The sequence below is a fragment of the Lissotriton vulgaris genome, chromosome 9 (assembly GCF_964263255.1).
Source record: "Lissotriton vulgaris chromosome 9, aLisVul1.2, whole genome shotgun sequence".
NCBI lineage: Eukaryota > Metazoa > Chordata > Amphibia > Caudata > Salamandridae > Lissotriton > Lissotriton vulgaris.
Genome location: NC_141697.1, coordinates 1,113,516,934 through 1,113,544,928, shown reverse-complemented (window position 1 = coordinate 1,113,544,928; position 27,995 = coordinate 1,113,516,934). Strand labels below are relative to the sequence as shown.

Sequence of the window (27,995 nt, the reverse complement as noted above, 5' to 3'; positions counted from 1 at the left end):
CTCTACTGCGCTCTTTCGAAATAGGGATTGGACCTCCAATTGAAGGAGCAGAAGATGGTACTCGGAACAAAAATCTTCTTGGTAGGAAAGGGTGGGGGAAATTCCTGGAAGGGTAGAGCGTACCCATTTTCTACAATATTTGAAACCAACTGATCTGATGTTATGGATACCCACTTTGGTAGAAATTGGGACACCCGGCTCCCACCAGCAAATAATGCTCTAAATGAGAAAGCTAGGGCTACTATCCTGTGACATTGGCTGGGAAAAAAGAGTGGAGGAAGATTGTTGATGATCAGCTCCTCGTTGTCAACCCCTGCCCTCTATAACTCCTATAGAGGGGATTGCATGGGTGTTGTTGCTGCTGTTGGTGGTATTTCTGCCTTCCTCGAAAGGAGAAGTTCCTGCCAAACCAACGGAACCTCCAAAACTGCCTGTCATACCTGGGCTGGAATGGAAGGCCCAAAAAACTTGCTGTTCAAATCCATCAGGGTATTTTGCACATCCGGCGAGAAACCAGGCATGCATGCCTCCTTGTAGCTACTGAAGTCCCCATTGCTCTTGCAACCAAATCCACAGTATTCAGGTCCAACAGAATGACCTTTCAACAGCAGCCTGACCATTGTTAAACAGCCTCTGAGCTACCCTTCTAGATATATATCCTGACTTTAATAACTGTGTTGATGAAGCCAATACTGGCGATGGTGAAGTCGGTAATGGCACCAGTGACTTCGGCACCTGTGCTATAGAGGCTAATGGAATTGGAGACGAGTGATGCGAAACCGGAGCAGATTTGTCTGGCGTTGGCGAGGGTGCAGCGGGTGTCTGAGACTCCTGCTGAACTTTTACTGGTGAAGGAGTCACCTTCCTCAGCACTGCAATGGGCCAGGATACCATGCTTCGATGACTTTGAGGAATGGGGAGACAGTGACTCCCACCAAAGAGGATATGGTGCCTGGATAGAATTCAAAAGTTAAGAAATCTGCACCTAGATGTCTCTAGCGATGCTGTGATCCGAACTAAGACACCAAAGACAATCATTATGAGAATCAGTGATTGACATTTGACCCTCGCACTCCCTGAATGGTTTGAACCCAGATTTAATCGATAGAGACATTTGCCTGCAACAACGTGCGGGGCGGTTTTTGGGATAGTGTTGACGTGCCTGGAATCCCCTTCGGTTGCCATGAAAGGGGTGAAAGGAAGCCTGACCACGGGCTGGAGGAGAGGCTCAAGGATCTGGCCATAGCTTGGGAGACTTTAAACCTGACCAGGTCTGAGTCTGCCTTTTACCCAAAAAGGCAAGTTCAATCAAAAGGCATGTCCATCAAATTGGCTTGGACATCGCCCGAGAACCCAGTTGTTCGAAGCCAGGCTTGGCGCCTTAAGGCCACTGTCATTAAAATGGATCTGCCCCACAAATCAGTTGTATCTAGTCCACACCATATGGTTCATTTTGCTGCATCGCTCCATCCTTGACAGCTTGGGAGAGCACAGCCCAGGGCTCCTCCTGGACATGTGGCAGCATGTGCGCAACCATCTCCCAAAGGGAATGGGAGAAACTGGCCAATAAGCGTGCAGTATTCACCGACCGCAATGCCTGGCTGGAGGAAGAAAACAACTTCTTCCCGAATGAATCCAGCCTCTTGGATTCCCTATCAGCAGGGGACGTAGAGGCCTGCACCACCAAACTCTCTGGGGTGGGATGTTGGCTGAGGAACTTTAAGTGCCTGGAGTTTGCGATGGCGGCGTGCAATTGTCCTGATCACAGGAGCACCTGTGTTAGGTTTGGACCATGTTCCTAGAACCCTCTCAATCGTCTCCTGAGCCTAGCACATCCTCAAAATGCTCAGGCGACAACATAGAACCTCTGTAGGTTCTGTCCACATCAGAATCGGCTTTGATCAACATCATTCCTGGTCCGTGTCGTCGGGGATGAGGATGGGGCTTGCACCACCAATGGGCATCAGTGACATCGTAGGCACCGACTTCGGATCCAACACCGGAGAAGGTAGCGATGGCACGACTGGCGTTGAACCGCATCCGGGATCGGATCTCTGAGGCCCCACTGGCACCGTGGCCAAAGCCAACGGCTTCAAACCCAATGAGGACCCTTTCAACCTCATGGGCCCGAAGGCTCACCAGTGGGATCATTCCGCTCAAATACGTGGCGCGTGGCCTCGTAAAACTAATTTGGAGCAACTCCTGGTAATGGGGGATGCAAAGTCGACCCTGGCACCGACTCCGCAGAACCATGCCTAGAGCTTCGGTGCTCTAAACTTCTCTCAACCACAGGCGCCAGTTGAGGTGAAGATGAAGGACTTCGTCTTCCTATGCCATTTCCCTGAGTGTACCGAGGAAAACGAATGGGAGGGAGAGGACTTAGGGCTCCGAGAGAAGTTCCGTTACCTCCTCGGAGTCTTTGCGGATTACGTCGACTGCCAGGCCGCGAGCAACTTTATCGCCTACTCCCTCAAGGTCTTTGGGGCCATAGCCCGACAGTCCGAGCACGACTTCGTATCTTGTTCGTGCTTGAGACACCATAGACATACATGATGGGGATCGGTAACCGACATCACAAGTCCTACATGGCTTGAAACCTGTCTTCTTTAAGACATCCCTCACACACAAAGTCGGAAAAAATCCCAAAATGCGACTAAAGTCGAGAAAAAGCTTGCCAAAAACCAGAAGAGGGGTAGTTCTTTCTGGATCGGTGCTTAACTGGTGCAGAAAGAAAAGAACTGACATTGCGTGCCTGGGTGGCGCCTATATAGGAACCACAACATCATAACCGACGCCGACAACGTCACCCGGAGCAGAATGGAGCCACCCAACGTCACATGCAAGGAGTATTGCGCAGCAAAAGTTCCAGCCTTACGCCAGGTAAATTTAAAGGTAAGGAATCTGCAGCTAGAAGTCTCTATCAGATAAAAGGGAACTGATATCAGCACTCCAACGAGGGCCTCCTATGGCTCCAATGACATCATGAAGAGACACGTGCAGAGCAATGAACATTGTGACATTCTCATTTACGTGGAAGAGCTGTCAAGAAAAGTTTCTGTAGAATGCTGGCGCATTGGGATACTCAAAAGGTGAGGAATCCACAGGTAGGTGTATCTATCAGAAACTTTATTTAACCTTGGTTCTCTTTGCTGTACTTTAAAACACATCCTTGAAGGGTCATATATCTTGGCCAAACTGGAGAGGTTGTGTTAAAAGCTGTCCTGGCAGGGAGCATTCTGACAGTAGTAATTCATAAACTATGCAGACTAGTGTTGGATGGGGTGCTGGGACTGCCTGACATTCGCACCTATTAAGGGGCTGCCCTGTTACTTAGTGTCAATGAATGGGTGTACAGACCAAATAAAAACCTGCTATTTCACTAAGAAGGGGGTTATGGTTGTCCATGTTTGGTGGGCAGCAACAAACCATATGGAATGGACCTGGGAAATCATGCTTCAGACCAAACAGTACAAGAAATGAAGACGTTAAGGGTTCTGGAGGCCAGCTGGACAATGGAATATGAGTGAAAGGCAACATGCCACTAGGACAAAAAGTAACAACGTTTTCAGAAACAGAGACTGACCTCTAAGTGGAAGAGTAATACAAGTATACATTCTGCATCTGAGGCTAGCATATTTAATGACAATTTCAAGAAATACTTGCTTGAGTGTTGTGCTAATGAACAAATTACTTACCTTCGGTAACACTTTTTCTGGTGGATACAGTATCTGCCTGTGGATTCCTCACCTTGTGATTCCTCACCTTGTGAATATCCCCTGCGCCAGCAGCATTCGGAAATTTTTCGTAGCTCTCCACGCCGACGAGGATGACGTCACAATAGCATGGCTCCGCTCGCAGCTCAGCTGACGTCACCGGAGCCATAACAGAGCCTCGTGGGCCTGATGACGTCAGTTCCACCCTTTTATCCAATGCCTTCGAGGCATACAGGCGGACCGACAACAAATATAAAGTATACACAGTACACAGTATTCTGCTGTTGTTGCTGCTGCTGCTGAGAGAGACTGCCTGTAGGACCGAAAGGACGACCTTCCAAAGCCTCGAAATTTTCTGTAGCTGGAGTATCTAGGCTGCGCCTGCAGGCCCAAACACTTTGCAGTGGCTTTGCCGCCCTTAAACCTCTGCAAGGCTGAATCTGCCTTTTTACCAAACAGCCCGAGCCATCAAAAGGGATGTCAAGAAGAGTAGCCTGTACATCAGGAGAGAACTCCAATGACCGGAGCCAAGTACTTCTCCTCCTGGCAACAGAAGAACCCATGATTCTAGCAACCAAGTCCGCAGTGTCCAGACCACTCAGTATTACTTGGCATGCAGCCGCCTGAGTATCCGCCAAGACTTCATTAAAATTCAGTCTGTCCTCTTCAGACAATTTAGGAACAATCTGCTTCGCAGAGTCCATAAGAGCATGTGTGTAACGGCCCAATAGACAGGTGGCATTAGTGGACTTCAAGGTCATACTTGCTGACGAAAAGACCTTTTTAGCAGATTGATCAAGTCTCTTAGAATCTCTGTCCCCAGGGACTTGCAGGAAAAGCCCCAGAAGATTTTTTAGAACAAGCAGCTTGTACCACCAGGCTCTCAGGAGAAGGATGAGATGTAAGGAAATCCGGGTCTCCTGGAGCCATCTTGCACCTGCTAGCGACAGACTTTGATACTGCTGGAGCTGAAAAGGGTTCACACCAGACTTCCAACACTAGTTCAGTGATAGCATCATAAAAGGGCAATAATGGCACAATAACATTGGAAGGAGAATGCAGTACTTCAGTTAAAATGTTAGATTTAAACTCAGCAGTTGGAAGTTGAAGATCTAAAAGCTCTGCTGCTTTTCTAATCACTGTGTGGTAAGGAGCCACATCCTTAGAAGGAGCATCTGTATTAGGAGAAAGTTCCCACTCTGGGGACGTATCCAGTCCACTAGCTTCCTTCAGCCCTTCATACAAGTCCTCTGACTCCTCAAGCTCACTTTTCTCCATTTCCTCTTCTGCCTGATAATGTTATTCCTCCAAAATTCTCTGCACCTCTCGCCGCGACCTCATCCTCGGAATCAGCGTTGGCGGCGCCAGACGCGACTCCTACGGATCCAGAGCCGGCATCGAACTTGGATCTGGAGGAACAATCGGAGTCGAACAAGGTCGAACTGAAGGTGCCGGAGTGGGAGGATACGGTGTCGATGTCCTCGGCACCGCAAAATGCCAGGACGGAGCCGCAGGTAAAAACGACAAAAATGGAGCCTGAGCATAAGCCTGAGGAACTCCCAGGCTAAAGGCCATTGGACCCATGGGACCCGAAGGCGCTCCAGAGGGGTACATGGCTCTAGTGAAGATTCCATACAATGCATTTAAGTAATATGATGGATCTGTACCCGGGCCAGGGAAAGGTGGGTAGGCCCCGGGACAGTATCCAATGGAGGCGTTACCGGACTCGGGCCAACCGGCGCCGATGGTGGAGCTAATGGAGCTGCAGACTCTTCAGGAACTGGAGCTTCATCTACCGGGATAGGAGACTGAACCAGCGTCGGAGAGTGAAACGGAGATCTTTCAGGTGAAGCCGAACGAACTGGAGATCCTGATTCGAGCTTGAAGGAGATGGTGAAACGAAGTCCTTATGATGTCGAGGAGCTGGCGAAGTCGACTTCGGAGCCGCATCCTTATGGGAACGGCGAAGAGAGCTGTATCTCTTCTTTTTCTTGTGCTTCTTTGTCTTCAAAGCATGACCAGACGACGACTTCGACCTCGACCTGGACCCTGATCTTAATCTCCTATGACCTCTCTTTTCCTTTCTCATCTTCGCCATAAAGAGTTTTGCATCTCTTACCTTTAAAGCTTTAGGGTTCATCTTGCGACAGCAAGAGCAACCCTCGACATCATGGTCTGGTGATAAACATCAGACACAGTCTTCGTGGGGGTCAATGATCGACATATGACCCCCACACTCTCTACAGGGTTTGAAACTCGATTTCCTTGAAGACATCTTCAAAAGTCAACAAGAAGAACAAGCCAAAAATACAAAGTAACCACACAAGTACGGAGAGTCCCAGAAAACCGTTAGCGTCGACGGCGCGGAAAAAAGGGAACTGACGTCATCATGCTGACGAGGCTCTCTTATGGCTCCGGTGACGCCAGTGGAGCCGTGAGCGGAGCCATACTATTGTGACGTCGTCCTCGTCAGCGTGGAGACCTACGAAAAATTATCGAATGCTGCTGGCGCAGAGGATATTCACAACGTGAGGAATCACAAGGTGAGGAAACCACAGGCAGATGTATCCATCAGAAACCACAAGTGGTATTATGCCACTGCCTGAAATGTCTAAAACACAAGTGAATTAGGTACGCAATTACTGATTCCTGTGGTTATCACCCATACACAGAAAAGAAAGTTGTAATGATGAGAAAAAATCTCATTGGGGTACTACCTCAATGTGAATTATACCGCAATTTTGGTAATAATGGGTATGGTATTTCCTCATAATTTTTCCAGCCAACTTATAATGAGGGCCTAGAGTTTAAGCTTTGACTTCTTTTTTCTTCTATCATATTAGCATTTATTTGTACCAGGTAAAAGTAGGGAAAAGGAGAGCAAAAGAAAAATGCTAACGATTGTCCTACTTTAGGTTTACCTTCATCATATTTGCATTTTCCACTTTCGCTTCCTTAAGTTTCGGCTGAAGGTCAACTAGTTCTTTCTTCATCTCACCCACCTACAACAGTTAGTTGAACAGAATTATTGTTAATTATGTTATTTGTATGGAGATACATTGTACATTTGACAGAAGGGAACATTAAACATTTCATTTACCATTATTCAAAAAGTTCCTTACCTTTGGCAACATTCTTGCTGATGCAAATTCCTTACTTGAATCCTTCTGGAAAATTTTATGTCATAGCTGATCACGGACATCAGGCGGTACTACCAAGATATTGATAGACAGATGTGACCTCAAGCATGCTATATGAAGCTAGTAAAATCAGCTGCATCCGTTTATGCAATCCCCCATCAAGAATGAGAGAAGAGGACAAAGATACAGGCAATGGCAACTAAACTCTTCATAATTTTTAGTCTCAAGACAGAACCTGGAAGGTTACAACGGAAAATGTTACTAATTTTTCCCGCATCAGGCAGCACAGACCTTCTACCTCAAAAATTATCCTTGAGGAAGGACAACAGGCAGCAAAAAGACTGCCTAGTCTTTCCTATGGAAGCTGACAGGGAGACAAAGCTAGCCTCTCCAAGCAAGCAACATCAGCATCTACAGATTCAGGTGCAGCTTTTACCCTTTGTGATAAAGAGAAAAAGAAGAAGGGGTGTAGAGTGGGTGAGGTGCATCCGGTCCAGACACACCAGGTGCATTGCCGAATCCGGTGCATTAAAAGTTACATGGACTTTGTGTATTCAAATTTTCTTAATGACTTTGTAAACAGGATAAAAATACAGTGCAGTGGCTATGACAATGGTGGATACAGACCATTCGCTGGCAACCTTTTCTCGCGGAACCCCAGAGTGCATTGCTGTTCTCACTAGTTGCAAACAGAGGACAACATTAAATGTTCGAAATCTGTGTCATCTTCAGCATCCTGTTGATAAGATCCGGAAAATGAAAAGCAACACACTCAGAGCCAAAGTGCTCATGAAAACTCAGGAATCTTTCTGGAGTTCAAGTTTGCATCCGAGGGTATTGCAGTGCTTTTAAAAAAGATATATATATATATATATATGTTCCTAGATGTATGTAAAACTCCTCTATCTTAGAAGACACAGTGATCTGTGTCCTAGAGGCTGGTGCTGATAACCACGAAGATGCACATTCGGTGCCAAAATGGGCTGTGGCACGTGCTTCTCAACAGAAACTGTCAACTTCTGAAGCCACTTTGTGGCCAGCATCAAAGGAACACATGTTACTACTGGAGTGGAGCCAAACGTTGCTGATGTCATTATGACATCAAAAAAGGTGACTTTGCAGTTGTCAACATTAAGGCTCCAGGGAAGGGCACTGCAAATACTGCCAGCACAGCTCTCTTTGGAAGCTCTTGGGGAAGGTAAAACCATCTGCTTTATCTCTTGGCGAGTCAGAATTGGTTCAGAAGAATCATTTCTTGGAATTTCCACAGTTAGGAGCATATCCCGAAGAGCATTCCTGTCAGATTCCCCACCAAGAGAAGCAGCCTCCAGTGGCAAAAGAAGTTGGCCTTAAATAATTCTTGGGCTGAAAGCTTTGCATATGGTGGTGTGTCCATCCTTGTGGAAACAAAATAGTTTGTGCATGGGTTTCATACACATATACCTTTGTGGCCTGACAGGTGTCACAAGGTTGAAATAAGTTATTTTGAAGAAGTAACTGCCCTGGTGACAGCAGACACCTCTAGCTATCAGCCACCCAACCACTAAATGGAAAAAAGACTCATCTTAGAAAGAATGACACAATGGAATGTAGAAAAACAGAGAAAACAAAAGTTAGGAAAAATAGCCATGGAAACAGAGATGTGGATTCCCATTCATTCACCAGACACGGTGGACAATCTGAGCAGCTGGCACTGATTGTGCCACCCACTTAAGTGGCCCTTTAAACATGTCTCAAAACTGCCATTGCAGAGCCTGTGTGAGCACTTTAAACTGCTATTTTGACCTGGAAAATTGAACCTTTTGTCAAGCCCAAACCTTGCTGGACATGTACTTTTACGTTTTGCATGTTTTGGTAGTGAAAAATACTACAAGTCATATCTCTTCCATAGGATAACATTGGGATTGTCTTAGTACATTTTGTAAGTGTAATTTTAAAGTGGAAAGAGATTACTGATTCAAGTTTGGTATCTCTGGAATCCTAATTTAAAATTCTAACTTGCGGTGGAGTTATATTTGAAAATTACTATTCTGAAAATGCCACATTTCAGAAAGTTGGTATTTTCTTGCCTTAGCAATTTGATGCCTGCAGTCTGTCTCTGGTAACATGACTGGGTGTACTTGGCCGTTGGGCTTTTGTGTATTCCTTCTTGCTAGCCACACACTATTGGAGCTCAGATGTGACTGGGTGGGCTATCACTGGCAGGATGGGAGTGAGGAGCTAGACCCAGGATCACTTATACCTGAATAGGCTTGTCCTGTTTCCACATAAAGAACCTAACAACCCTGGATTATCACTTCAGCCAGATTGGGATCAGGACAGGGGAGCTAGGGAATTTCCTACACTTCAAAGACACCGTCTAGAAGCTGCTCCCACCTTCAAGAAGCAGGGCACTAAGGTATAAAAAGGGGACATCAGACACCAACTCTTCGGTAGACGTCTGGACCTGTGGATACTCTGCCAGGAAGATGGGCTGCTGTGCTGCTGAAAGACTGCCATTCTGCTGAACTACTGTTCTGAAGGAACTGCTGCCTTGTTACACTGACCTTTTGCCTTTTGCCCTCTCGCCTCAATGAGAAAGACTGGACCTGCATCTCTTGAACCCAGAACCCATAGTGACTCCAAAGGCTAGTTGGCCGGCCTCCTGATCTAAAGCCTCAGGGACATAACTGGCTCCGACCACCTTACACCTGCGCTTGGACTCTGCCATCTGTGAGTCTACCCTGCCAAGTGGTGCCACCCCAGTCCTAGACCCTTGAAAGTGGGCCTAAGCTGCTTGCCAGTAGAACCATTGCATCTCGTCTATTGAACGACACATCTCCGAGCAGAACCAAACCATTACCGTTGCTGTGTGTTTTGGACTAGTCGCAAAGACCCGCAATGCCTCTGCAGTCACCCGAACTGATGCATTGCCCCGACGGCACAACGCATTCATAGCCCAGGTTCTCGTATCTCTCGTCAATGGCAGCCTCGAAGATGATGGAGGACTCCGAAACACAGGCTCGCTGCTCTTCAGAACTGACGCATTTCTTGCTGCATGCCACACTCCCATGCTGGACTTCGCATCGCAATACCCATTGATGGAAGCCTCAACGACAACACAAAAGGACCTCGCACCACACCCTCGCTGCTTCTGAGAACCGACGCATCACTTCGGCTGCAATGCACATCTTCGACACAAATACACGCAACGCTCCGTAAATTACATTACATGGAGCGTTAGTGCAGAACTAGTCAGCATCAATGATCGGCTGTGCCAACAAATTTTCCCAAATCCATTCTGGTGCCGGGGAATGCTTCAAGTGAGGAACCTGCAGGAGCACCCACCTTGAACATTAAATAACATGTAGGAATTTAATATTTCACCTAACCAACTAAACAACAGGTCAGTCTGAACATTTTTACAAATATGACAATAACCAACTGAGGTGATGGTCCTCAAGCCATATTCTAACTGCCTGAGTGATCAACTGTACTAACAAAGGGCAAATCTGTAATAGCAAGAGCAATATAAAAACAATGTAACTAGATGTCATTATTATTTATGAGTATTGTGAGCATTATTACTACTGCAGTTCATATTTTGTTATATGGCATGAAATGTGTAAACTTCTCAAACAGCTATTACTTTTCTATGGCAAGCAATTTCTGCAACTAGTTGATTCTAAAAGATCATTACAGGAGTCTTCTGATGGATCAGTGACCACTGGAAATAGTGCCCTACATGTGTGTCCTCCATTTGAGTCGCACTGACCCCAGGATAAGCTACCAGCATCCTCTCCCTCTGTTGATAATAGATCACTTTAGGCTGCTCATGCTGAGTAGGGCAGCAGTGTGTGATATGCCTCAAGGCAAAGGCTTCAGACCACACATTTTAACTTTCCTCGTACACTGCCCCTATAGGTGTGACAGCTGTCACACCATCACACATCATAGTGTGGCACAGGGTACCTGAAGTCTGAAGACAGAGGAGAGGGCTTCAATATTAAAAAGCAATCATTCTGAAACCCCTACAACCATATTGTCCAATCACTTTGTTTGTGCCAGCAATACACGGTCCCTATCAAAAAGAGGATGAGCCAGCTCTCACAGCTGACTAAAATGCCGTTCCACACGAAACTAAGCAACATGTATACCCCACATTATGATAGCTTAAAAATTGAAACTATCGCTATCTTTTTAGAAGGCTCCTAAGACTAACTGGGCTTTGCCAAAAGGGTGCTCTTTGGGAACAGCTAAAAGTGCCACATTCATACATGGCAAATGGTTAATGTGCCTTGAGAGATACCATTTGGTCCGATGGCCAACTTGGTAATATATTGCCTATGCATCTGCACATATATGCTTATGTGCATATATGGCATGCACTGATGCACAGTCAAAAGCATTACTTTTTTGCATGAGCCCACACCCAGCTGAAATATTTAATGCCCGATAATTAAACAAGCTCAAAATAGGCACCTACACAGTGCATATAATAAAGGAGGTGCACTAGCGCCCACATTTCCTTTTGTAATGCAAAAGCGTCCTTAGGCACAAATGCACATTGCACCCCATAGCACTTCCATAGCCAGTCTATAAATGTGTAGCAATGATTTGTTCTAAGGCTCATCCATAAATTAAGCTGATCAAGCAAAACTATAACCCTCATAACAGTAAGATTGCTTTAATTCACACACACTTTCAATGGACACCGCACATTGCCTATGTAAAGAGATGTAGGATTGCACATTTCTTTTCTCATCTAAAAGGTTTCACAGCCTCAACATACTCACTTGAGATCCGGCAAATGCTAATTTATCCAAACCATTTGTGTATCTCTTCTTTGCCTTCATCACAGTATCACGTTGTTGATTCAAAAGCTGACGGAAGGCAGAAATAAGTTCAAGATAGGAAGTTGGAGTGACGTAGTTGTGCCTTCCTAGCTCTTCTAAAAACCTGTAGAAAAAGATTACCATTTCAATGGAATAACTGCATTTATAAAGCAGCAAGAAAATCTGTCCTATTCAATGCATGTATCAGAGAATAAATGTTACATGTGAATTAGTATTTAAAATGCCAGTGTTAGACTTTTCCCTTTCTGCAGGGTCATTCTCAAACATTTTGCATTTGCCCTCCACCTTTTGCTGAATTAGGTTTTGTTGCCCTTAGAACTTTCTGCACTTTACCACTGCTAACCAGTGCTAAAGTGCTTGTGCTCTCACCATAAAAGTTTGTAGAAATGGCTTATACCCAATTGGCATTCTAAATGTACTTGTAAGTCCCTAGTAAAGTGGCACTACATGTGACCAGGGCCTGTAAATTAAATGCTACTAGTACGTCTGCAGAACTGATTGTGCCACCCACTCAAGTAACCCTTTAAACATGTATCAGGCCTTCCATTGCAGAGCCTGTGTGTGCAGTGCAAACTGCCATTCTGACCTGGCAAAATAAACCCTTGGCCTAGCCCAAATCTTCCTTTTTAATACATATAAGTCACCCCTAGTGTAGGTCCCAGGCATCCCAAGGGGCAGGGTGCAATGTATTTAAAAGGCAGGATGTTCTTTTATATTTTGCATGCCCTTGTAGTGAAAAACTCTTACATTTGTTTTTTACTACTGAAAGGCCTATCTTTCCCATAGGATAACATTGGAGTTGCCTTATTATTTTTTTATAAGTGAAATTTCCAAAGGGGAAGAGGTTCCCAGATCATGTTTGGTTCCTCTGGAATGCCAATTTCACATCCTAAATTGTGGTGAAATAACATTTTAAGCTGCAATTTTGAAAATGGCACTTTTAGAAAGTTGGCATTTTCCTGCCTTTGCCATTTGGGGCCTACAGCCTGCTTCTGGGTCACATGACTGGGTATAGTGTGGTAAATAAAATTACTGTACAATTTTTCCGTATAATTAATGACAGGTAAAAGAATAGCTCAATCAAATGAGAGGCAGAGTCTGTGGTATCTGAGTCATACGGGCTTTAATTAAAAGGCTCGAGCCAATGGAGATCATGATCCATCACCACTAAGGTTCAGGAAGGGATATGCAATGATGTCAAAGTTTTATTAACAGTACACAATATATATAGTAAAACTGTACAATGGTGATGGACACGGTAGGCGTTACAAGTGACAAGAATAAGATAAGAACACATGTGCGTAACAAGAAGGCGTGCACAAGGGCGTACACGGAGGTGTGTGCTGGAAACGTCACAGAAAGTGTCATAGGTGGGTGGATGCATAGAGAAATTCTGCAGGGTCAGCAGAAACCCTTGACATAGGTGCGCGCGCAATTAGTATGACGTGTGATTGGCGTGGAACTAGGGAGAGCTGGGGGCTTGACTTTAGCACTAGTAGAGGAGACAGAAGTCTGGCATGTCAGATCAACCTGTTCCTATAACATATCTGATATCTTGTGTTTGGAGGATATTTTATCTGTAGTAAAAGGTCTCTCGGGCAGAGGCTATTCTATACTGAATGCTAGGACGTGCATATGTGTCTAAGTGTAATGCGCGGGGCCATGGGCCTACCATGGTAACGGGAGCAATGAATTACGTGAAGGGGACAGGAAGGCTTGGCCCTTTGCTCTGCAGCCGGGAATATATTTACCTATATCACTAGACTGGAATGTGTTTGAGGAGGCTGAACTGATAACTCGAAGGCAAAATACTGTCTTGGCAGGCAGGCCAGGCTGAGCCAGGCACCGCTCGCCTGAGCAGGGAGTAAGGCAGAGGTCAGGGAAACATTTCCATGCTGCAGCTTTCGGAGACAGAAGTGGTTCGAAGTCAGAAATCAGGGCCTAGCTCGGCAGAGCCAGGAAACGTACAAGTATACCATGTAAAGACGTTGGCATGGCATGTTTAAAGACTGAATTATCGATCCATTCAGGGTGGATCTGGTAGATGACATGTTAACGTTGGACGCAAATGTATTTGCATCTTCATATTCAGTCATGGAGGGAAATTACATGTACTTCAAGCACGTACATGGAAACGTTGGGGTACACGTTAGGGGACATACTTGACCATAAAAATTTCAATTACCTCATTCCCTCCTTGTCCCCTACGTTCCCTTCAGGATATATCTATTTTCATGAGACCATCTATCTGTTCATATAACATCATCTGCTCATCTTTTCTCATACGAGAACTGGAACGTGAACTTGAACGTGGAATGCAGGCTGTGGCACACAAACCGCAAATTGCTGGCCCACATTGTAGACACAGACAACAACTGAATACTATGAGCAATATGATTCCTAGGAATGACAATACTTTCCATCCCCAGGCTGATATTATACTCCAAAGCCAACCGTACCAAGTCCAGGTGCCTGGATTCTGGTGTAGCTGATGGGCTATTTCATGAAGCCTAGTTATTGCTTTGTATACTGATGGTGCGTTATTAGGAATAAACACACAGCAACTGGATCCGATGACTCTACAAGCTCCGCCCCTATCGGCCAGGATGACGTCAAGGACAAGGCGGTTCTGAAGAACAACAAGTCTCATAGCAGACTGTTCCTCTGTTAAGTTACCTAAAGCAGAAGTAGTCTCATTCACTACTGCTTCGAGGGTTCTAGTTAACTTGCGTATTAGCTTACTATTTGAGACAGGACCTAAAAAGAAAAAGAATCCTTTATTGAAATCTGTATATTGTTCTAATGTAGTTTCAGTCTGATCGACAATTGGGATGCCTCTCTTTTGTCTAACGTGAGTAAGGTGGGAATTCCTATGATAATCAGATGGGGCTAGAAAAACAGGTGGCAGTAAGAATGCGATAAAACAAGTTCCATCCCAGTCTAGAGGTAAACGTATATAGGCTGTCTGACCACAGATGAAATAGGAATGGCGAGAAGCCTTGAAAGTAGACTTGCCTTTATCACTGAATTCGACCACAGTAGTACAGTCACTGTGTCCTAGATGTACTGAACCATTCTTTCTGACGCATAATTCACCTTTTACTGGTAAGACTGATATTGATGGCAAGTCTGAATTAGTCTCAGACTGAACATTCAGAATCATGAGGTTAAGTGTAAAATTACCTAATCCATACACTGCATTTTCTAGATCGGTCCCTGTCCTTTGTGGAAGACCTTCCTCGTCTGGGAAACATGCTTTATTCATAACTGTGTTCAGATTTCCCCATATCCAATTGCCCTGGGAAACTCTGGATTCAGTGTCTAAAGAGGATATTAAACTAAACCATGCACCACAGGAACCATTATGTGTAAACGGATAAGGAAAGAGGGGCAGAGCTCCCTTGTAGTTCTGATAGGGAGGGAGTCGGCCACATATCCAACAATTAGTAGCATTGCTGGTCTGGTGAGAATGGTGTAACATACGGATGAATGTATTGTTGCGCAGCGCAAGTCGATAAGACAATTCGTGTGGGGGCAGATCACTAAACGTGCGCTCTGCAGTGTTATTAGAAAAAGAATGTGCAATAGGAAAGAAAGTATGTAATATCCAACTTATGCAGATTATCGTAAGACTCAGAATAAACATAAAAAGTAACGTAATTATGCAACGACTTCAGAGATTTTTACAATATTTCTTTCTCTTGATCTCCTGTCTATCTCTCTCACTATTGGGGTCTATCTTATACATGTCAGGAACCTGTCTAACCGCTTCACCCAGGGGGGGACTTAAACAATTAAACTGTCTGACTTACTAGACCTCAACTTTGACTTATACTCCTGCTGCAGAGTTTTCTCTAACAGGGGGAGTTTAGTATCAGTGTCTGGAATGTGGCAGTCCTGAGAAACAGTTTTTGGCGGAAGTCCATAAAATTTCTTCACATGGCTCGAGTGCAGCCAGCCCTTCCTTCCCTCTATCTTCACAGCGGTCCTTGTGGTCATCAGAACGATTTTAGGCTCCTTCCAGCGGGGCTTCAGAGGGCTTGATCTGTCGAAATTTCGTACCACGACGATGTCACCGGGAACAAGTTCATGCGGTTTCACCTCGGTGTTGTCTGGGAAGGCTGCCGCGACCTGTGAACGACATGATAGTAGTGCAGACATCAAGGAAGCAAGGTAATCTGTCAGCATAGAACTGTCAACATCAGTAATCTTACGGGGCATAGTCGTCCCCCACATATTCGGAGGCCTACCGAAGACCACCTCATACGGGGATAGCCCTGTCCTAGAATGAGCTACCATTCGCATGTAAAAGAGGGCAACTGGCAAAGCTACCATCCAATCTACACCTTTTTCTGCACATACTTTAGCAAGACGGGTTTTCAGAGTCTGATTGTGTCTCTCCACGAGACCAGCTGCCTCGGGATGTCAAACACAGTGGAATTTCCATTGATAGCCTAACAAGAGTGAAACCTGTTTCATAAGCTCGGACGAGAATGGCTGACCATTATCTGAATATACGACACGGGGCAAACCGTACCGTGGGAAAAATTCACGAACCAACTGTTTGGCAGTGGTTATGGCAGTGTAATCTGGGACTGGATATGCTTCTGTCCATCTGGATAGGGCACATACGACTACGAGGACATACTTGAATCCTCGGCATCTGTCCATCTGGATATAATCCATCTGGAGGACTTCAAAAGGATGGTCAGGGGGATGAAATCCACCTTGTTCCACGGGAATACCTTTTCCTGGATTGAACTGACAACAGATCATGCAGGTACGCACTTTCTGTTTTGATGCTGCTCGTAAATGCTTGTTGAACCAGAGGTTCTGTAAACTGTCTAACATGGCTTTCTCACCTAAATGTGCTGGACTATGTGCCGTATTAATGATAACTTGAACCATAGAGTCGGGGAGAAACCATGTGGCTTTCCCCTTCGTCATCCATCCTTCTTCTGTCTGGACCCCTCCTTGTTCAGTCCATTTCTTGATTTCGTCTGGAGTGGCATGTGTCTATATATCGAGTACATCCTGTGTGGGATCCCTAACTGTCATGCAATGTGTCAGTGAAGTTACTTCAGTCTTCGTCATGTCAGTCGATATATCAGTTTGAGTCTGAGCTGTGAATTTTGCTGTACGATCTGCAAGGTCGTTACCCTGGGAAATAGTGTCCGTGACTTTAGTATGTGCTTTGCACTTCATGATGGCTATGGCTGTAGGCAAATGTATTGCTTCTAACAGAGCTTGAATGAGGGGACCATGCTGGATCTTGGCTCCGTGAGAGGTCAAGAAACCTCTCTCTTACCAGAGAACACCAAAGTCGTGTACGACTCCAAATGCATAACGTGAGTCTGTGTATATGTTTACTTTAAGGTTCTTGGCTCGTATACAGGCTTGGGTCAGAGCAATGAGCTCTGCTGCTTGAGCTGACAAGGTGTCAATGCGATGTGTTTCTATGACTTCAGTTTCAGTGGTCACTGCATATGCGGCCACTAACTCTCCTGTGCTTGTTCTCATACATGAACCATCCACGTAAAGTGTCAGGTCTGGATCGGGAAATGCAATATCTGTCAAGTCTTGTCTGGGTTTCGTGACTGTGTTAATGACTTCCACACAGTCATGTGGAGTAGGGTCTGTTGTGTTTGACGGTAAAAGTGTAGCAGGGTTTAGCGTATTGCAGCGTCTGATCTCTATGTGTGGTTGAAACAATGTCAATTCATAACCTGTCAATCGTGCTATGGTCAAGTGCTGAGTCTGTGGAGCCGTTGCTGCAACTGATTTTAAGCATGCAGGCAAAGCCTGGGCTACTGGATCTAATGTACTCGAAAAATAAGCACACGGTCTGTGTTTGTCTGCCTGAACCTGAGTGAGAACCGATAACGCTGTGCCATCGCGTTCCGTGACAAAAAGTGTAAAAGGTTTGCTGTAACATGGTGTCGCTAAAACGGGTGCTTGACATAAGGCTTTCTTTAATTCGTCAAAAGCTTGTGTATGTTCCTGAGTCCAAGGGAGGACAGTCGAAGTCGCTGCCTCCTGTGTTGTCAACTGTGTGAGTGGCTTAGCTAGATATGCATATTGAGGAATCCATTGTCTACAGTAAGAAGTGAGTCCAATAAAGGCCTGCACTTCCTTCTGTGTCTTGGGTTGTGGAAGGTGTGCAATTAACTGGATACGATCAGGTGTTAGCTGCCTACCCCACTTGGACAGCAAGTGCCCAAGGTATACCACTTGCTGGGCACAGAATTGCAGCTTCGAAGGAGACACCTTGTGTCCCTTGTCTGCCAGAAAATATAAGACTGTCAGTGATGCACGTTCACACTCTCGTTCGGTCCGTGCTGTGATCAGTAGATCATCAACATATTGCAGTAGGGCAGTGTCAGTAGGCATGTGAATACTGTCAAGTTGTCGTTTCAGTGCTTGGCTATAAATGCTAGGGCTTTCTGTAAATCCTTGAGGGGCGCGTGCAAATTTGAAACTTCGGCCATTTAAACAGAATCCGAAAAGGTACTGGCTTTCCGGATGAATGGGGACACTAAAGAAAGCGTTCTTGAGATCGATTACAGTAAAGAACGCTGCTTCTGAATCAATAGCTGTCAACAATGACGAAATGTCTGGGACCACTGGGTATTGTGGTATAATACACTTATTGAGCTCGCGAAGATCAATCACCAATCTGTAGGCTGGAGGTGCATTCGGATCAGTTCGTTTAAGAATCAGAATGATAGGGGAATTACATACATTGGAGTCAGTTTCTACAACCACTCCTTGTGTAATGAGCTCGTCAATGATTTTCAGTAAAGCCACTACAGCATCAGGTGGTAACTTGTATTGTCGGATTCGGGGCAGTACAACTCCTTGTTTGAGAGTGACACGGTATGGTGTAATGTGCATACAACCTACATCAGTTGGACCTTGCGCCCATAAATGCTGTGGAACATTTTGTAATCTGGGATCAAAATCTCTCAACACATAATGTCCTTTAAAGTCACGTAAGAATAACCTCACTCCTTCCGGAGAACAACAAATTACTGCTCCTAGAGCTTTCAACGTTTTAATTCCAAGCAAATTTTCAGGACATGACTTCGTAAGTAACAAGTCGGTAGTACGGGACAATGGACCAACTGCTAGGGGAACTGGTTTTGACACTTCATTAATAATAGGTTTTCCTGAAAATCTAAGGGAAACATTCTGTGAGCCTGAGAGGGGTGCCCCTGGAACCTCGTCATGACTAATGGTAGTTCTGCTTGCCCCTGTGTCAATCAAAAACTTTCTGTCCTTACCTAATACCTGACTATGTACATAAGGACCCTCTTGATCTACAGGAACCTCGATAAGAGGCAAGCCAACCTCCCTCTCCAGGCTGTTTCATGAATACTGTTGGTACTCTGGGTAATCTGACTGAGCATACTGGTACATTTGTTGCGTGACATGTTGTGTTGCAGCAATGGGTTGGGGTTGCGTTACCGCTACGATCTGTTGTGGAATCTGCGTAGGCTGCACATTCTGCGGAATATTTTGCTGGACCTGATCCTGTCTAGGTGGACGCGGTCTTTCTTTCGTTTTCCCAGAAGCTATATTGTGTTTCAGAACGGTACATTCATTTATATAGTGACCTGGCTGTTTACAATAGTTGCAGGTCCCTATAACAGGAGCTGTCGGATTATTGGACTGTGTCGTACCCCTTCTCTGACCATCAGCTGGAACTGACTGAGCCACTAAAACTTTCATTTTCGTGTCTTTTATACGTCTTTGTTCATGTTCATGCTCTTCTCTAATTCGATTCTGGTGGCACTGTAACATTTGTAACATTTGGGAAGGTGTATTAGCTTGCTAGGTACTCTCGACTTTTAGTACTCTATTCTTAACTTGTGGTAAGGAATTCTCTACTAACTTGGTCACAAAAAGATGTGGATAGGATTCACTACTTGTTTTCAGGCCGCTATTAATAATAAAACATTTTTCGAATCTGGAATAAAAATCACTAGTGTCTTCATCATGTTCCTGTTTACAGGCTGAGATTGCGTCCCAATCTTCCTTTTTAGTCGTCAATAACCTGGGCAGGACCTGTACTAATAATCCTGGCAATGCTTTAGCTTTTTCCCCAAGACCTGTACCTGGAACTCTTGTATTTTCTTCGTTTTCTAATGCTGCCCAATCTATTTTCTTTTCTCCCACCTCCCATTCTTTTTCTTTAAGTTTTTCGTAAATACCTGCTGGCAACAGAACCTTTAACATTTTAATGATATCGGGATAAGTATACTCTCCCATGTTAAGCATGTCTTTTAATTCACGGTGAAACCCTGTTGGATCTTTGTCATGACAAGGTATTAACTTTTTCATTTCCAATAATTCCATTTTTGTTAGGGGTGTGTATACGAATACTCGTTCCAGTGTATCATCTGGCTTCCGGATTGGATGTACTTCTCGTAAGGGGTTTTGTCTGTCTAGGTGATATGGCTGTCTTACTGGGGGTGGAACAGAAACAAAATGTGGAGTCAGGAAAGTTCTGTATTTGTGACGCTGTTCTAGAATGGTATTAATTAAATCGGTACCTAGGCCTCTCCATCTTCTCAAGACTAAGTCTTGCAATATATTATACAATGGACCTGGATCGGATTGCTGATTTTCATACAGTGTAATGAGATGTTGGATCATATATATACCAGCTAGTCGCTGTTCTTCTGGAGTAAGGCTCAAAAACATTTGCGCTACTGAATCATCTTTATATATACTGTCATTTCCAGCTAATTGGACTGCTGACCGGGCTAGTTCCTGATCACGCATAGTATTAAGTTCATGATAACCTATTCTTTCTTTCAGGATTTTATCAGTATCTTGAAATACATGTTCAAGAGAACATTGCTCTGGTATGGGGGAAAGGAAACGTTTCTTGTTTTCTGGACGAATGGGTCTGTCAAAAGGATACTGTTTAGGGAGCTTCACTCTACCTACGTACGCCATTGTACCTTGATTTTCTACTGGATTCTCTATTTCTTCCTCCTCCGAGGATTCATTCTTGTCTGACTCGGCTTCCCTATCAGCCTTCTGTCTGTTATGTATTGCTACTATTTCTTTACGGATCTTTCTGGACATGGCATCTATACAATTCTGTTTATCATGTTTACAATCTGCAATATTCCGACCCCATTTTGTCAGTACATCCATCTCTTCTTTGACAACACCTGGCCGGTCTTGTTCCCTTATCAAACAATTAATTAAGAATCGTAATATTAACCCTTGTGTCTCAGCTTTCTGATATGCCATTGCCTCACGAATACACTCTGGTCTTTCCCCCGTTCGAATAAAATGATATATTTTGTCTAGATGGTTTGGAATTTCTGGTAATAGCATCAAATAATCTGTAACACGTCGTAGACGTAACGAGGCTAACATCATGTCTCCTTCCTTACCAGGCACTGGATCATATCTACAATCTGTAATATACTGTCTAAGTTTTTCATATGTGATTGCTTTCGGTGTACGTTGCATTGCTAATTCTCTGATTGTCGTTCGTTTTACTTGTGGAGGGGTGCGAAGGTGGCCTCCTGTGGCACCTCCTGAGGAATGGCCTGAGGTCATGGCGGGTAGAAGAGGTATATGTAATGGGGGTGGACTCTGGGTTACAGCTGTCGCAAAAGGAATGAGAGGACCAATAGTAGGGGGAACAGTAATAGAGTGGCCAGTAGCGACAGCAGTAGGGGAAGTGACAACAGGCGCGGGAAGCGAGTCTTGGAGACGTGGAGGGGTCGTGGCTTGAACAGACGGAGCAGGCGGCTGTACATTATTAACGGGTGGTACGGGTACATTGGTATATGCTGGAGCTACGTCATCTAAATAAGAAGAAAGGAAAATGTCTGCTGCGGTCTTGTTATGTCGTACTTTAGTCGGAACCAATGGTGGTGGCAAGTTACGGGGTACTTCCGGAGTGGCCTTAGGCAGGCCCTCGGCAAGAAGAGGATACATGCCATTCATAAGGGCATTTCGTTGTCGATCTATTTGTTCTGCTCTAACTCGTTCACCTTCTTCTATTAGTTCTTTTTCTCTGTCTTTTTCTGAATCTTCCCTATGTTTTTCTGCTTTTCTAAATTCTTTCTCTGTTCTTCTATGCGATTCCTTACGCCATAATTCTATGGCATTTTTCTGAGATTGTCTAGATTTCTTCTTCCACAGTGCTTCTTCTACTCTCATGATGCACTCAGCATCCCATGTCCCTGTAACAGGCCATCTATATTTCTCTTCCAGATCCTTGGTGTAGTCCACCCACAAATCTAAGTACAATATGGCGTTTGTGGTACATAAAATGTCCTGGGGAGTCCCTAGGCGGGACGGGAACTGCTTCTTCGAGTATCCCTTTCCTAGTTCCTATCTGACGTAATTTCGAGAACAGAGGCATGATTACTTTTACTTGAACGCAAACACAATAAACACAGTAATGAAATGCAAACAATCATTCATACCACGACATTAAACACATTAAAACATTTCGAACAGATACTGTCTAGTACATAGTAAAACACGGTACTGGAAATCTCGAGAGATAATGCTAGAAGACTAGAATACTGAATCACTGAATTACTAGATGCACTGCTAAACAGTACAGATGCACTGCTAAAACAGTACAGACCGGATCTGTGTACCCAGACCCGTCTTGACCGGACACAAATTAATGCACCCGTTTAGATGCGTCCCCAGCAACGGTACTCACCGGGAAGCAAGAACGGAAGGCCTCGGAAACTCGACACTGGACTGGACTGGACTGCTACGACGTCAGGTTACTGCTACGCATTACGCATGCGCCTCGATGCTTCGGAAACGGGTGGGCCTCTGGACACCTCGGACCTTGCTCTCTCGGCTGGGCTCTGGTCGGGATCCTCCGCACTCCTCACCGCCTCGTCTGGATGCTGAACCGCAGTCTCCGTCTCCTCCGTGGGCCTGAGGGAGATACAGGAAAACCTGCAGATGCGCATAGGAGTCCGTCACGGCTGTAGAAGGGGTCAAGGCCTGCGACGCATCGCCGGCGCGTGGGGTGGGGGAGGGGTCCCTATTCTGGCGCCAAATTATGTGGTAAATAAAATTACCGGACAATTTTTCCGTATAATTAATGACAGGTAAAAGAATAGCTCAATCAAATGAGAGGCAGAGTCCGTGGTATCTGAGTCATACGGGCTTTAATTAAAAGGCTCGAGCCAATGGAGATCATGATCCATCACCACTAAGGTTCAGGAAGGGATATGCAATGATGTCAAAGTTTTATTAACAGTACACAATATATATAGTAAAACTGTACAATGGTGATGGACACGGTAGGCGTGACAAGTGACAAGAATAAGATAAGAACACATGTGCGTAACAAGAAGGCGTGCACAAGGGCGTACACAGAGGTGTGTGCTGGAAACGTCACAGAAAGTGTCATAGGTGGGTGGATGCATAGAGAAATTCTGCAGGGTCAGCAGAAACCCTTGACATAGGTGCGCGCGCAATTAGTATGACGTGTGATTGACGTGGAACTAGGGAGAGCTGGGGGCTTGACTTTAGCACTAGTAGAGGAGACAGAAGTCTGGCATGTCAGATCGACCCGTTCCTATAACATATCTGATATCTTGTGTTTGGAGGATATTTTATCTGTAGTAAAAGGTCTCTCGGGCAGAGGCTATTCTATACTGAATGCTAGGACGTGCATATGTGTCTAAGTGTAATGCGCGGGGCCATGGGCCTACCATGGTAACGGGAGCAATGAATTACGTGAAGGGGACAGGAAGGCTTGGCCCTTTGCTCTGCAGCCGGGAATATATTTACCTATATCACTAGACTGGAATGTGTTTTCGAGGAGGCTGAACTGATAACTCGAAGGCAAAATACTGTCTTGGCAGGCAGGCCAGGCTGAGCCAGGCACCGGCACCGCTCGCCTGAGCAGGGAGTAAGGCAGAGGTCAGGGAAACATTTCCATGCTGCAGCTTTCGGAGACAGAAGTGGTTCGAAGTCAGAAATCAGGGCCTAGCTCGGCAGAGCCAGGAAACTTACAAGTATACCATGTAAAGGCGTTGGCATGGCATGTTTAAAGACTGAATTATCGATCCATTCAGGGTGGATCTGGTAGATGACATGTTAACGTTGGACGCAAATGTATTTGCGTCTTCATATTCGGTCATGGAGGGAAATTACATGTACTTCAAGCACGTACATGGAAACGTTGGGGTACACGTTAGGGGACATACTTGACCATAAAAATTTCAATTACCTCAATAGATGAAAGTTAGGCTTTGTGTATTCCTCTCAGATAGCCACACACAATGGGAGCTTAAGTGTGACTCGAAGAGCCATCACTGACAAGATAGGAGGGAGGAGATTACACATGAATAGGCTGCGTCCTGTCTCCACACATACCCACTGCATACCCCCCGTAGTTAGTCTGGGAACAGGGCCAGAAAGGCACAGAATCTATGCACGTCAAAGCCATGCCGCTAGAAGCTTCTTCCCACGTCAAAGGCACAACTGTGTAAAAAAGAAGGACTTCAGACACCAACTCTACAGTACAACTCTGCACCTGTGGACACTCTGTCACGAAGAAGGACTGCTGTGCTAATACAAGGACTGCTACTCTTCTGGACTGCTACGCTAAAGGAACTGGTGCCCCCTGCTAAGCTGACCTACTGCTCATTTGCCTGCAGAAGAACTGGAGTCTCAGGGTCATAAATGGCTCCCCAACCAGCTACTGGGGTCAGCTGCAATGAGTTCCTGGCCCCCAAATGGTGCCTCTCGGGTTCTGACCCTTGGTGTGACTCACAAACTCTTGAAATTTAGCTGGTGTGACTCATGAACACTTGAAATCAAGCTTTTGGGCTCTTCGAGACTGCGAAAGGTCCAGTTCGCACCGAAACTAGGCCACTCACACAGCAAATACAGTGCAAACTGTCTACAATAGGGTTAAAGGGGGCACAATCCTAAGCACATGTAAAACAAGTAATGTGTGATTACAAAAAGTTGAGACAAGATAATTAAATAGGATCCAATTGAAAATATCAGTGAGACTTCTTTTCCAGATAAGGTACAAAATCAATTATAGTCCATGTATGTTCATTTCTCCATTTATTCACAAGGCTTCATAAAAAAGAATCAACAAGAGCAGCCAACATGTGTTTCGTCGGTACATCCAATCCGTACCATGACTTTTTCAAGGCTGAATGAAACGATAAGAGCGTGGTGAATCGGGGCCTCGCTCTTTGATATAAGTATAAACGGTCTGGTCTTGGCCTACATCATATAGTTGATGGATACTGTGCGATAATCTTCAATGTGATTATCAGTGGGAGGGGGGAAAGAAGCCCCTTCCCTGGCCAAACTTTGGCCCCGGGGACCCACCCTGGAGCCCAGCATGCTTTTTTGAGGATGAGGCATGTGGTTCCCACCCTGGGCGATTATGACCCCGTGGACCCAATCCCCCGGGCCTTGGTGCAATTTTCATGGGGAGAGGGCACGCGGCTGACTTCAGTCCCGGGGATCCTATACCCAGGTGTCATTCTTAGGGGGAGGGAGGGCACGTGGCCACCCTCCCTGGGCGCTGATTTCAACCCTGGTGACCCCATCCTGTGGTGCCCGGTGACATTTTATAAGGGGAGGGTGGCACACACCCCCCTCCCCCTCTTGGGGCCTATTTTAGCCCCGAAGGGCCCATCCCCCAGGGCCTGGCGCAATTTTCATAGGGAGCCCAGTGTCATTCTTAGGCAGAAGGGGCGCATGTGCCCCCCATCCTTGGGCTGATTTCCGCCCCAGGGACCCCATCATGTGGGTCCCAGTGACATTTTATAAGGGGAAGAGGGCACGTAGACCCTCTCCCCGGGCTAAATTCAGCCATGAGAACCCCATCCCAAAGCGTCTTTCTTAGGGAATGGGAGGCACACAGCCCCTGACCCTGGGCCGATTTCAGCCCTGGTGACCCTATCCCTATCCCTAGGGCCAGGGGACATTTTTTAGGAATGCTCTATTTTTAAACTGGCGCTCCTGCATGAGTCTCTGGAAATCTCGTCGACCCAACTGCTTAAATGTACAAATATTTTAGACCCAAATTTGCTCAAAAACTACTGGACGGATTTACACTAAAACACAAAAAGCCCAATCTGCGTTCCAAGATCTTACTTCCTGACGAATTTGGTGTAATTCCGTTCAGCACTTTTTGCTGTAGCCTTGTCTAAAGAAGTCTACAGGAAAAGTATGGGGATTTTGTACTTTAGAACCCCCTTTTTGTTTAGCCCCGCTTGATGGATCACCTTGAAACTAGCCAGGAAGGAGCTCAGGTGGATGAACTCTTTATTTGGAAAATTTTCTGAAGATTCATCAAATGGGGCAAAAGTAATGAGCAAACTAAAAACGCTTTCTATAGAAAAGCAGACCTAGATATATATATCACTGAAGAAACCAAAGGTAACATGGACGTTATAGTTAGGCTCAGATTTCACTCATACAAAACCATAGAAATTCAGCAGCTATAGTTACCTGAGCTAACTATAACTTACGACACCACAATGCACTGCTTATGACATCACATATTATATCACTGATGACATGGTCAGTGGCATCACTGATGACATCTCAATTGACATCACTGATGACATCATCCACAGAACTACTCACAGAACCACTCACACCCCATACAACCTGTCATGCGCCCACTCAGACACCCAGACATCTAGTTACATGCCCATTCACAACATTTCCCTGGATTTGTATGAGTGAAACCTGAGCCTAACTATAATGTCCCTGCAACAATGGTTTCTTCAGTGAATTTCTAAGTTTTTTAAACATTCTATTCCCTAACTATAATGTCAATATAATCTTTGTTTTTTTAAGGACATTTCTAAGACTTTTAAAATTCTTTTTCCTAACTATAACGTTCCTGTTACATTTGTTTTTTAAGTGAATTTCAATGCTTTTTCCACTAGTAGCCGCATTTGCAGAGCGGCGGAGAAGGGGGCGGGGCCTTCGAACACCTCTCAGCAATCCTGCTGTGTGGGACTTCCTGGAGGTAACAGACTGGGTAGTTAGCCCCCAAGGACCTTCAGCATCCAAGGGGACTTCATCCTCCAACCAGTTGTGCACAAGGAGGCCGCTTTGCAGACTGGTTGACAAAGGGGGTGGGGCCTACAGAAAATTCCCCAGAGCTAGCTTTTTTATTTTTTATTTTATTATGGCAAGGGCCCGTGTGGTCCTGCCTTCCCCATGCAGATTTCGGCCCCGAGAATCCAATCCCCTAGGGCCCAGCCTTTTTATTTTTATTTGCAAATAGGAGGAGAGGTGTGCTCCGTGGCCCCGCTTTTTGGGGCAATTTCGGCCTATTTGTAATAGGGGAGGAGGACCATGTACTCCCTCTCCCCGAGCTGATTTTGGCCCCAGGGACCCAGTTCCACAGGGCCCGGCCTGTTCAATTTTATATTCTTTATTGAGGATGGGGGCCATGTGACCGTCCTCCATGGGCTTTTTTTATGCCACAGGGAACCCCATCCCAGGGACCTGGCTATGTCTGCTGGGTGCCCCCAGTCTCCACTAGGTCCGCGGAAGGAGCCTGAATGCCCCCAGGGTCCCCGCCAGCACCCCGCCTCCTGCTGGAGCTAGCACTGGGTTCAGGCATAGGGGCTACTAAACCAGCAGCTCCCTGTGTCTGAAAGCAATCAGCTCCACTTACAGGAAGCGAAGGCCTTTTATCAGCTCGCACTTGCTAGTAGAGGAGCATTTGATGTGTATTATGGGTGCGGATTTTAAACATTAGATTATCCCTATCAGCCACATGTATATATTTCTGTACATAGCACAAATGCTATTTTTCCCTATAGATCACTTTCACTGCTGTGTCACCTTTAGGAGCACCTTATCCTTATAGATAAAATATAAGTTTAGCATTATACTGGAAGGAATTGGATTATATATTCAGTAATAGGATATGTATAAATAAATGCACTAAACGCATAACTACAACTTACTCTTGTGAGAGTTTTCTTCTATCCCTGTTTTGATACTAATGCCGTGGAAGTCAAGGGCTACACTTCCCCCATTGGGACCCCCTTTTTGTTAATTATTGCCCATCCCAGGCCCCTGGGTTACTGGGGCGCTCCTGTTGTTCTAGATAACTCTTAAAAAATGTTGACCACCATCTTGGAATGGTAAAGAAAAAAGAAAAAAAAGCCATCACAAGACGGTGCAAGCGCATGCATGGTGATGCATGCATGCGTGTATGTCATCACGTAGACACTTGTGCTGTTACATCATGGAATTATTTTTTGCCAATGATAAACAGCATCAGCAATATTAGTAAT

General features: G+C 45.3%; 1 protein-coding gene across 1 annotated transcript in view; it reads right to left on the bottom strand.

Annotated features, from left to right (window-relative positions):
- The window catches only part of DNAH12 (dynein axonemal heavy chain 12), a 1,291,066-nt gene that overhangs the window by 510,275 nt on the left and 752,796 nt on the right, over nucleotides 1-27,995 (bottom strand). The window contains exons 47-48 of the mRNA XM_086939114.1: nucleotides 11,629-11,791; nucleotides 6,635-6,715 (exon numbers count right to left, since the gene is read on the bottom strand). Coding sequence (XP_086795240.1) covers nucleotides 6,635-6,715; nucleotides 11,629-11,791 — 244 coding nt within the window. The remainder of the gene's footprint in view (nucleotides 1-6,634; nucleotides 6,716-11,628; nucleotides 11,792-27,995) is intronic.